The sequence below is a fragment of the Orycteropus afer genome, unplaced genomic scaffold (genome assembly GCF_000298275.1).
Source record: "Orycteropus afer afer isolate SDZICR_OR568_19922 unplaced genomic scaffold, OryAfe1.0 scaffold00142, whole genome shotgun sequence".
In the NCBI taxonomy this organism is placed as follows: Eukaryota; Metazoa; Chordata; class Mammalia; order Tubulidentata; family Orycteropodidae; genus Orycteropus; species Orycteropus afer.
In genome coordinates, this window is record NW_006921729.1 from 1866918 (window position 1) to 1879190 (window position 12273).

General features: G+C 36.6%; 1 protein-coding gene across 1 annotated transcript in view; it reads left to right on the forward strand.

Annotated features, from left to right (window-relative positions):
- GOLGA4 (golgin A4) overlaps positions 1-12273 on the forward strand; it is a 177090-nt gene that overhangs the window by 92508 nt on the left and 72309 nt on the right. Inside the window, exons 8-11 of the mRNA XM_042781636.1 lie at positions 9358-9456; positions 9805-9937; positions 11076-11266; positions 11572-11655. Of these exons, the coding sequence (XP_042637570.1) occupies positions 9358-9456; positions 9805-9937; positions 11076-11266; positions 11572-11655 (507 nt within the window). The remainder of the gene's footprint in view (positions 1-9357; positions 9457-9804; positions 9938-11075; positions 11267-11571; positions 11656-12273) is intronic.

Consider the following 12273-nt stretch of genomic DNA (forward strand, 5'->3'; position numbering starts at 1 on the left):
TCTCATGTCATTGACCACAGTTTACAATGTAACAGCTCCCTTCCCATTTCCTCCCCATAGTTACCTCTTCCCAGTGACCATCCCTCCATACTCTCCTGAGCCCTGAGCTGTCTCCCTGTGCATAAGCAGCCCTTCCTTCTCCCATGATTGTTCTCTTCAGGGCATGTGTCTACTTGAGGTAAATGTTTAACTCACATGCCTGTACATTGTTTGGCTGGAAACCATAGGTGTGGGTTCAATTCCAGACCTGAAGGATCTAGTTCTTTTTATTATCTATGTACCTGCATATCGAAATGTTCTTTTTGACAATGAGTGTGATGCCATTTCTTTTCAATTTGTCATTCCTAGCATAGTGAACAGTATGATTCTCCAATTCAAAATAGCCAATACCAATCCATTTTAGTTCACTAATGTCTAGTATATTGTTCTTTATGCATTCCATTTTATTTTTGACAACTTCAAATTTTCCTAGATTCATATTTTGTACATTCCACATTCTGATTAATAGATGGTTGCAGCTGTTTCTTCTCATTATGAATTGTGCCCCCATCAGCAAATGAAGGGCCCAAAAGCTTTACTCTGTCCACACCATTAAGGTCAACTCTACTTTGAGGAGGCAGCTCTTCCCCCATCTTATTTTGAGTGCCTTCCAACTTGAGGGGCTCATTCTCCAGCACGTTTAACAGACAATGTTTCACTGCTATTCATAAGATTTCCAGTTGCCGATTGTTTCAGAAGTGGACCTGGCCACACATTTCTTCCAAGTTTGTCTTAGCCTAGAAACTCTGCTGATACCTCTCCATCATGGATGATCCTGCCAGTATTTGAAATACTGGTGGCGTAGCTTCCAGTGTCACAGCAACATGCAAGCCTTCCCAGTACAACCAGCTTATTGATGAATGGTGGAACATTGCATGATCTATCCTGAAATACAGTGCTGTCAGCAATAGGAGATAATATCCATATGCCTACAAGGAGGACTGATTAATATGACTGACATTATGTTCCAACTAGTAAAGCGAAAGATGAAGAAATTAAAGATTTTTACCAACTTTTGTAGTTTGAAGTTGACCAAACATGTAATCAAGATGTATTGATAATTAATGCTGATTGGAATGCTAAAGTTGGAAAAAAGAAAAAGCATCAGTAATTGGAAAATAGGGTCTTGGTGATGGAAATGAGTCTAGAGATTACATGTTAGAATTTTGCAAGACCAACAACTTATTCATTGCAAATACCTTTTTACAACAGCATAAATGGTGACTATACATGTCAGCCTTGCTGGATGGAATACACAGGAATCAAATCAACTATATCTGTGGCAAGAGGTGATGGAAAAGCTCAGTATCATCAGTCAGAACAAGGCCAGGGACTGACTGTGGAACAGAACATCAATTGCTCATATGCAAGTTTAAGTTGAAGTGGAAGAAAATTAAAACAAGTTCCTGAGAGCCAAAATACAACCCTATATCCCACCTAAATTTAGAGACTATCTGAAGAATAGATTTGACATATTGAACACTAATGATAAAAGATCAGATGAGTTGTGGGATGATATCAAGGATATCATACATGAAGAAAGCAAACAAATGGTCATTAAAAAGACAGGAAAAAAGAAAAGACCAAAATGGATATCAAAAAAGACCGTGAAACTTGCTTTTGATCATACAATAATGAAAGCAAATGGAAGAAATGTTGAAGTAAAAGAGCTGAATAGAAGATTTCAAAGGGAGCTTAGGAAGACAAAGTAAAGTATTTTAATGAAATGTACAAAGACCTGGAGTCAGTATTTCTTAAGCTGAAAGAACTGGAAAAAAATGCAAACCCTGAGTTATAGCATTGAAGGGTTCTGTAGACAAAATATTGAATGATGCAGGAAGCATCAAAAGAAGGTGGAACAAATACACAGTCACTGTACTAAAAAGAACTGGTCTGTGTATAATCATTTCAGGAGTAGCGTATGATCAAGAGTTGATCGCATTGAAGGAAGAAGTCCAAGCTACATTGAAGGACTTGGCAAAAAACAAGGCTCCAGGAATTGACAGAATACCCATTGAGGTATTTCAATAAATGGATGCAGTTCTTGAGGCATCCACTTGCTTATGCCAAGAAATTTGAAAGACAGCTATCTGGCTAGCTGACCGCAAGAGATCCATATTTGTGCCCATTCCAAAGAAAGGTGATCCAATAGAATGAAGAAATTATCAAACAATATCATTAATATCACACACAAGTAAAATAAAATGTTGAAGATAAATAAAAAATGATTGCAGCATTGTGTTGACAGAGAACTTCCAGTAATTCAAGGCTTTGGGAAATAGGACATGAACATTTTTTGGGGGCCATTATTTCTGCCTATCCACTACTGGTAATGAAAACTATACTTAGTGAAGTGGCTGGAAGACAAGAGAGGAGGAGAAAGAAGGGATCTAGAGGCCACATAATAAATGCTTGCTTGGTACATACCTAAACTACTTTTGTTGTAGCCTGCATATATTTCTGAACCCTAACCCAGGTTCCAGTTATATAGAGAAGGATTTATTCAATAATTTATATTTAAATATTTAAGTAGATAAGCTAGAATTCTGAATGCTTTTTATTTTGTCCATGAAGAGAAAAGTTTCCTTCAACTAATTAATTAAATCATTTGTAGTCAAGTTGACTCTGATTCATTGTGACCCCATGTGTTTCAAAATAGAGCTTCACTTCATAGGGTTTTCAGTGGCTATAATTTTTTGGAAATAGATCACCAGGCTTTTCTGGGTAAACTCGAACGTTTAGCCTTCTGGTAAACATTTTTACCACCCAGGGACTCCAACTAAATAATATAATATCATGAACTATAAAATCATGACTACCATTTATTTAAACACCTACAGTAGTATAAGTCATTAAGTGGTTTCTTTTTTTAGGGTTAAAGTCTGAACAGAAAGTCTCAGTACTATATTGAGTTAGACAGATTAATGTGGAGTGTCAGATCTTCATTTTGCTGTATGAAGATATTCAGAAAACACTCGTTAGTATTTCCTATTTAGTATTTTCTTCTCCATGTTATTATTCATATATACATGAATAATACCCATGAACATCTGTCCTATTTTCTGAAGGACAAAAACAAAACAACCCAATTGCTCTGTATAGGCAAGTGTTATATCTTATGTCAGTATCAAGTATATTAGATATTTAGTTTTCAATAAAGAAAATCTAGGCAAAACAATTTCCAATAGAGAACATGTAATTCTCTTTGCTTCATCTTGAATGTTGTAAGATGAACAGATACTAAACAGGAATTTCATACTATGAGAAAGACATTGCAGATTTTGAGCTTATTTACATAGGATTCTCTGATTCTGTGGTAAGCTAGTGAAATGGGAAATAAATGAAGTTATTGTCTTAGAATATTTCCTTCTTTCTGTGTTCTCTGTCTATGCATAAACCAAAACCAAGCTCATTGCCATAAAGTCAGTTTCAACTCATAGCAACCCTGTAGGACATAGTAGAACTGCCCCATAGTGTTTCCAAAGTTGTAACTTTTTGTGGAAGCAGACTGCCATATCTTTCTCTCGCAGAGCAGCTGGTGAGTTCAAACTGCTGACCTTTCAGTTAGCAGCTGAGCTCTTTAACTGGTTTACCACCAGGGCTCCATGCATAATCTGTACTTTTCCCAGGATCACCCAATTGCAATTCTTTGTAGGCAGTTGCTGTTATCACAGGTAATCTCGGGGAGAGAGAGTTCATATTTTGCAGCCTAAAATCACCAATGGCCATAGGTGATAACATATGACTGACATAAAAAATAGTAAGTGAAATAGAGTTAAAGGTATTGTAGTCATCAGAATTTATCTCTAAGGAATAATTGGGAAGATCTTGCAGAAAATATTTGGAAGTAATCTATAATGTCCAGCAGTAGGGGAATTTTTGAATTAGTTGTTATATTCCTTAAATGCAATGTTATCGAGTCATTTACTGTTATTGTGCTAAAAAATGGTATATGGTGGAATATACATTGAAAGTAAGTCTCCCTCTCCTAGAGGGAGAACAATGTGGAACGAAACTCAGAATTGTTTGGGGGAAAAAAAAAGGGGTGGGGGCACCAGGTTTGCTGGTCTGATAGAGCCTGGTGGAACCACTGAGACTATGGCCCCTAGTTGCCCTTCAGGTCTGTAATTGAACCCCACACTTGTGGCTTCCAGCCAAACAATAGACAGGCATATGAGTTGAACATTTACCTGAGGTAGATACACTCCTTGGAGAGAACAATCATGGGAGAAAGAAGGGCTGCTTATACACAGGGAGACAGCTCAGGGGGCAGTGGTACATGGAGAGATGGACACAGGGAAGAGGTAACTATGGGGAGGAAGTGGGAGCGGAGCTGTTGCATTATGGTAAATTGTGGTCAATGTCATGAGGCAAAGTATATGTGAACTGCTGTATGGGAAGTGAATTTACTCTGTAAATTCTCACCCAAGCCACAATTAAAAAAAAAAAAGTAAGTCTCCCTCTCCTAATCAGACTCTACTTCTCACCAGAGATAATCTTTAGCAATAATTTCTTGTGTATTCTTTCATAAAGTTTTATTTGTACAACCATTTTAATAGTGGGGGATGTTTCTCAACAATTACACTACACATCAGTATCAGTATGCCTTATTCTTTTTTTTTTTAATTGTGATTTGAGTGAAAGTTTATAGAGCAAATTGGTTTTCCATTCAACATTCCATGCGTATTTTGTGACATTAACTGAAATTCCCACACTGTGACAGTATTCTGCTCGCTTGCTCCCTGCACCCACCACTTTGCTTTTCGTTTCCATCCCCTTCCACCTTCCTAGCCCTATCCCAGGGCAAATGCTGTCCTCTTGATCTCATACTTTTGATTGTTCTAATGAGTGCATATCTTTCTAGTAGTACTGTTCACTTCCTAGTTTGAAGGATGTCTAAAGGCCATGGTCTTGGGGGTTCCATCAGTTTTTGCCAAGCCAATAAGCTGGTCTTTTTTTTTTTTTTAAGATTTTAAGTTTTGTTTCACATTTCCCCCCTTTCTATCCAGGGCCTCCTATTATGTTACATTTCAGAGCAGTCAGCAGTGGTAGCCGGTACCATCTAGTTTTTCTTGTCTCAGGGTCATGGAGGCCAGGGTTCATGTGCTCTATTAGTCCTTTGGAGTAATTGTTTCCTGTGTCTTTCATTTTCTTCACTCTTCTTTGCTCCAGACAAGTATGCTTTATTCTTGTGTCTTGTAAAGTAACCAGTTCAAGCAGTTCACTGGAGGAAGCATTAGTGGTTATATTCACTGACAGGTAAACTAAGTTGAAAATATTTTCTAAATCATTACTCACTTAATGCTATACTGTAAATAGTTTATATAGGTTTCTGGAAAAAATGTCTTTTCTTCCAGAAAGATTTTTCTTCCGTAGCCTATAGTTTGTCCCTCTCCCCCATAGGCTTACATTTGAACATGATAATTTATATAGTTGGAGTTTGTGTGTAAACTGTCAGATGACAGTAAATCTTAAACATTTTTTTAAATCCCTGTATAGCTAACATGAAGCCTTTTCTTTTTTTTCAAAACTCTGAAAGACAGTGAATTTTAAGATTAGACTGTTTAATCAGTACTTGGCATCTTTTTTTAAAAAAAATTTCGTCAGGTTGTTGGAATGTATTAAAAATAAAATGACTAGAATGGTGAAGAGACTTGAAATCATGTCCTCTTAGTACTCGTAGTTGGGAAAGCTGTGGGGATGTGTTACTTGAGAAGACCAGGGAATATCATTATTTATTCAATAAATATTTATTGTGCCAAGCCTACTGAATAGTCATCATTGTATGTGTGTATATATACTATATATAACTATATATAATTATATATATATATACATAGTGGCTAAGGCACTTGACTGCTAACCAGAAGGCTGGTGGTTCAAACCCACTAGCCGCTCCTCAGAAGGAAGGTTGGGCAATCTACTTCCGTAGTGATACTGCCTCAGAAACCCAAGGAGGGGTCACTGTGAGTCAGGTCCGACTCGAGGGCACACAACAACAACAACAACAACAATATGTAATATATATATTATATATATGTGTACTTAGTATATATATATAAATGCACATATACCTACCTATATATGGAATATATAAGGGTGGATAAGACAGAATCCTTGACCTTATGAAGTGTATTTCCTAATCAGAAAGACTTATATGTACATACATGCATACGTACACAGCACAATTTCAGTTAGTGTATAAGTTGCAGGAAGAAAAATAAAGCAAGCATAAAGTGATACAAAATGAGTGAGGGCTCACAGAATGTGGCTTCTCTATGAAGAATGGATTATAGGGAGATAAGAATGGAAGTGGGGAACCAATTAGAAGACTCTTACAGCAGCAGTAATGGTACTAATAGAGGTAGTGAGAAATGGTCAGATGTGCTGCCTACATTGAAGGTATTGCCACATGGTTTGCTAATGATTGAGCATAGGAGAAGAGAGAAGGAGTTACTGTTGACTCTGTAGTTTTTGGCCTGAGTGATAGAGTGTCCATTTGCGGAAATTAAATTTGTTGGGGGAAGAATCAGGATTTGGTTTTGGTTGGCTTCAGAGTTTGGAAGTGGTAATGCATGGAAGAGGATTAAATTTATTCTTGGTGACACCACAGTTCTAATGAATGTAAGGAAGTAGGAACTGATTCCAGATAGTAAGGCCCAGTTCTGGAGCTAATGAGATCCCTGTCTTGAAGATACTGGACAATTAGTCAGTCACCCTATAGGCTGTCCTTAGGCTCTAAGTAGACAAGTCTTAAGGCCCTTTATAACTGTAGTCATTATTGTTTATAGAGTGATTATTTGCAGAGTAGAGGTCCTTGAGTGGCATAGACGTTTTGCTCTCAGCTAGCCTGGTAGCATAGTGCCTAAGGTACTTGACTGCTAACCAGAAGGCTGGCGGTTCACATCCACCAGCCATTCCTCGGTAGGAAGGTTGGGCAGTCTACTTCCATAGTGATACTGCCTTGGCAACCCAAGGAGGGGTTGCTATGAGTCGGGTCCGACTCGACAGCACATAACAACAACAACAACTAACCTAAAAGTTGGTGCTTTGAACCCACCTAGGTAGAGTAGTGCCTAAGGCACTTGACTGCTAACCAGAAAGCTGGCGGTTCAAACCCACCAGCCACTCCTCGGAAGGAAGATGGGGCAATCTACTTCCGTAGTGATACTGCCTCTGAAACCCAAGGAGGGGTTGCTATGAGTTGGGGCCGACTCGATGGCACATAACAACAACAACAACAGCAACAGTGGTGCCATGAAAATAGGCCTGTCATTCTGCTTCTGTAAATATTACAGCCAAGAAGATCCTGTGGAACAGTTCTGCTCTGTAGCACGTGACCTCCATGAGTTGGAATTGACTTGACATGGGTATTGACAGAATACTTTATAGGTAGCAAGGGGAAGGAGAAGAGGACATAGTTAAAAGATGTTGCCATCGTATCCAAGGACTTCTTATCTAGATGAGGAGTTGAAAATATAGACAGCTTAGAAACTATTATATAAATTGAGGAGTTTTTGTGGACTGTTAGGTTTGCCATATAACAGAGCCCAATATGGTATGTTGTGGAAAATTACTTAGAAGAAAGAAAATGTCCTGCATTGTCACTAAGTAGAAATGTGGCTATTCTAAGGCTAAAGAATTGGCTTGTACAAAGGCATGGAATTACCAAATGGAAGACAGTGTTTCTTAGACTTTTGGATTTCATGGATCAAAAAATTCCCTGATGATTGCCTCTAGAAATAGGGCTGCTAACTTATATTTTCCAAATAACGACCTCAAGAATAAAGAACCAGATTCTTTTATTGCCATTATTACATGAAAGAAAGTTCATTTTCATACCAAAATTCTTAGGAAAGATATACTCTCAGAATAAAATAGAATTGCTTAAGTGAAAGAAAATTTAGACCTAAGAAAACCTCTCTCTTTTTTACCTTCTGCTTCTTGTTTCACCATGGGTTGGTGAAAACTTTACTCTTGACATGTCCTGATCTGAAGACCAGCATCTGGAGACTACTTCTATGGGGGAATGCCAAGCCAGGAGGCTTTAGTGAGAGATCCAGTGAAGAATGTGCTTAGGAATCATGGGGCAGTGTGAGTGTAGGGAAGAGTACAGTTAGTGCTAGACCTTCAGTTCTTTGAGAATTAAGAAATTTGAAACAATGCAAGAACAGGGAGTTGCTGTAAGTCCTTGAAAATATTATTTAGTGAAAATTATTCTAACAAATGTATGAAGGGTGGATTAAAGCAGAGGAAAACTTGCGGTAAGAAATCTCTCTAGAAGTTATTGAAAGCAATTAGTCATCTAAAATTATAGAGATCTGGCGTATGGGTATAGTTTTGGAAAAAGGACCTAACTGTTAAAGAGAAAATGATTTTAAAAATTTGATTATATGCAGGGTTTAACAAAGATGAGTAAAATGTGACTTTGAATGTTTTGAGGTTAGACATTCAAATAGATATTCAATTAGATATTCAGATAGGTAAGAATCCTGGAAAAATAGAGGCATTTTAATGGAATATCTAATATGTTCCAGATATTAATTTCTGAGAAAGTAAGTGTAGGTTGCAAAGGACACAAGATTGAACTCACAGGGATAGATGCCAGTAAGTCAGTGAATGGCAAAGAGGAAACTGTAAGAGACAGGAATGTATAACCAAGAACCCTGAAGCCACAGAAATCAAGTGCCTCAAGAATAAACCAAACCAAACCAAAATAAAAAACCTGTTGCTGTTGAGTGAGTAGATTCATAGTGACCCTATAGAGTAGAGGAGGTAATTATTAGTAGCTGGTCTAGCAGAAAGGTAAAGATCATTGGATTTAGTTAAAAAAGCTCATTAATGAACTAGAGACAGTAGCATTTTAAGTAATTTCATGAACTTGAAATTTTATTGTTTAGAGATTGACTAATTCAACCGATTCATTTGACAAATGAGGAAGCGTGTGATTTTGGCTGTTATCTGTTCATAACAGTTGAGGTTTTGGTCAAGTGAATATAATATAGCACAAATAATAAGATGCCTCAAATTAAGATAAAGTTTTACTTTTATCTTAAGTGTAATTTTTTTATTCATTCCACATTATTGTCAACTCAGAAGATAATACAACCCCAGAAAATATACTTTTTTCTTCTTGATCTTCATATTCTTTAAGGAACAGAATTATTTATTGGTTTTTAATGTTTTAAATTCTGATTATTCTTTAATAGTTGCTGATACCTTATCTTAAGATAAATGTAAATTTGGTATTGAATCATGTTCTTAAATTTTGAAAACTTCAAGTTTATATTTTTTGTTTTAAAATTATTTATGTTTTAGGAGCTCCAAATGGACCAGCAAGCAAAGAAACATCTCCAAGAGGAATTTGATGCATCTTTAGAGGAGAAAGATCAGTATATCAGTGTTCTCCAGACTCAGGTAAAGGTTAAAAGCAAAAGTATGGAATTTTTGGTTAAAGAAAAATAGAGGGGTTTTGATGGGATATCTAATAGGTTCCAGATATTGTAAAAATGGCCTGTTTTTATAATTCTTTGCTTTTCCTCAATTAATTTTAAAAATAATTTTTGATTTATTGTGTCTTTTGGCTAACTACCATGTCATTGATAATAGCAACTATAAAAACCAATTGCTTTAGGGAATAAACTTTACAAAATAATTTTTCCACACTGCAGCAAAAAGGACATCATTTATAATATCCCCTTTCTGTTTTAAAGAAAGTATCAGTTTCTCATGATTTTTTTCTGATGGAAAGCACGTTTTCTTTAGGTTTCCCTGCTGAAACATCGATTACAAAATGGCCCGATGAATGCTGATTTACCTAAACCACTGCCTCAGATGGAGCCCCAGGCTGAAGGCATCACTAAAGAAGAGAACACAGAAAGTAATGTAGAGCCAGTAGGTAAGCGTCGTATTGTCAGAAGTTTAATTTACAGACTAGAGGAGGATGTTGAGAGAGTGCAGGTCATGAGCTGATGGACATGGGCTAATATACAAGTATAGTGTCCTTGAGCCTGACATTTTCAGAAAGATGTTATATTTTGGTTCTTCATTGTTGTTATTCAGAATAAAGTAACTAAATAACTTTTCTAAGACTATTTTACAGTCTGTGAATAGTACTGCATTTTCATTGTAATTGAGATTCATTTATTATGTCGGTACTACTTAATTGATAGAGGTAGTGAGATTTTATATAAACAGGTCAGATCTGCTCAAGATTATTGAGTACACTGTTTTGTTTGGATATTTTCGCTTTCAATTAATATTGCTTACATATTTCTACATTTTAAGATTCCTGTATTTGTCCTAATATCTGCCATTTAATTGCAAAATAAGGAATGTTTAAATTTTGTTTCAAAATTCAACTGTAGTCCTCCCTATTCCTTGAGATTTTGAGGTCCTCATTCACATACACATTCCTATGTTTTATTACCCATCTCTTTTTCTCAAAGAGATTTATGATGAACTTGTATTCCAGCCAAAGTCAGAGTAAGGAGCTGAGCAGCTAACTACCTAAGCAACCAACCTAAAAAGAGTCCTGAAGTTCCCCTGGGGAATGAAAACATCACTCATAAATGTAAGGATATGGAGAAAGCTGTAATTATCAGAGCTTCTCTCAGGAAGAGATTAGAATGTAATTGGAAGGAATACTTCCTTAATTCTTTTGGGCTAACACCCACAAGGGATAGTTGTGAAAGACTAGGGGTGGTCCTCAAACTGTCTTTTAAGGAGTGTGGAGTTGGTTAATGTTAGTTTAACTACTGAGTGCTATGTGCTATTTGGGATGGAGGTGAACCTCCGAAGAGGTGAGTACACTACTCAACTTCTTCAGATAAAAATAAACAGATAGCCAAAGACTAGAGGTTTGGAAGGGTGCCAAATTCTTAGCCAGCCAGGGTCCCCTCTTCTCTTGGTGTGGCTCAGAGTATGGCAGAGTGTTGAGATAAGATGACACTGCTGTATACTAGTAAGCTAAATGCACCCAGGGAGCCCTCCTATTCCTTACTGACAGCTCCCTGCTTATGCTGCTTTATTGTTAGTAGTGGGAGATGGAGCTTCTGCTAAAACATTGGAAACACTTCAGCAAAGAGTTAAGCGTCAAGAGAAACTACTTCAGCGTTGTAAGGAAACAATTCAGTCGCATAAGGAACAATGTACGCTGTTAACCAATGAAAAAGAAGCACTGCAAGAACAACTAGATGAAAGACTTCAAGAACTAGAAAAGATGAAGGTAAAACAGCAGATGAGTTTTGTTCTAACTACATATATAGTTTTGTTCTAACTCTGTATAGCCCTATATATCTAGATTCACAGGCTCCAGCAGGGCCTGCCCCTCTTCAGGAAGGGTGTCCTTGTTTGGGCTCCAGAGTGCTCTGGGTGTCCTCTCTTCATAGCATTGACCATACTTGTGAGACTGCCTGTATACTTTTCTCCTAACTAGACCATAAGAAGTATCTAAATTAGACAAAATGTTTAGAGTTCTCATAAGAGCAGAAGCTTTATTAGAGTGGAAATGAATTTTTAAAATTTTTTTAGGAGCTTCATATGGCTGAGAAGACTAAACTTATCACTCAGTTGCGTGATGCAAAGAACTTAATTGAACAGCTTGAACAAGATAAGGTAAAACAAAACCACTTACAATACTAAAATTGGTCAGGGGGCCCAAAAATTTCTTTTTGAAAGCAGTTGGAAACATTCAGGCCTCTGCTTCCCAAAATTATTGCAGTTGCTTCCATGAAATACATTTTTGTCTTAATTTCTAGATTTATATAACTATTAGCATTAGTTTTGTGTCATGTGAAGCTGATTCTGTTTTTGATTTTTTTTTTTTATCCTGGTTCGATTTATAGATTAGAATAACTGTTGCAAAGGAAATTCATAGTTTATAGTACATAATTAACTTTTCAGAGAAAAGTTATTTATAGTCAAGGCATTGCTGACTGCAAGTGGTAGATATTCTTTCAAATATAATAGAAATATAAATTTCTTTTATAATAGAAACAGATATTATCTTGCATAGAAGTTGCCTAAAAAGTAAAGAAATAATATGTATATTAGCATTTCTGTGTATAAACATTATACATTATAGACATTTATACATTACTGTGTATAAACAGAAATTTCTGCAAATGAATTTTCAGATCTCTAGATAAAATTGGAGGAGCTCTGGTAGCATAGTGCCTAAGGCACTTGACTGCTAACCAGAAGGCTGGCAGTTCAAACCCACCAGCCACTCCT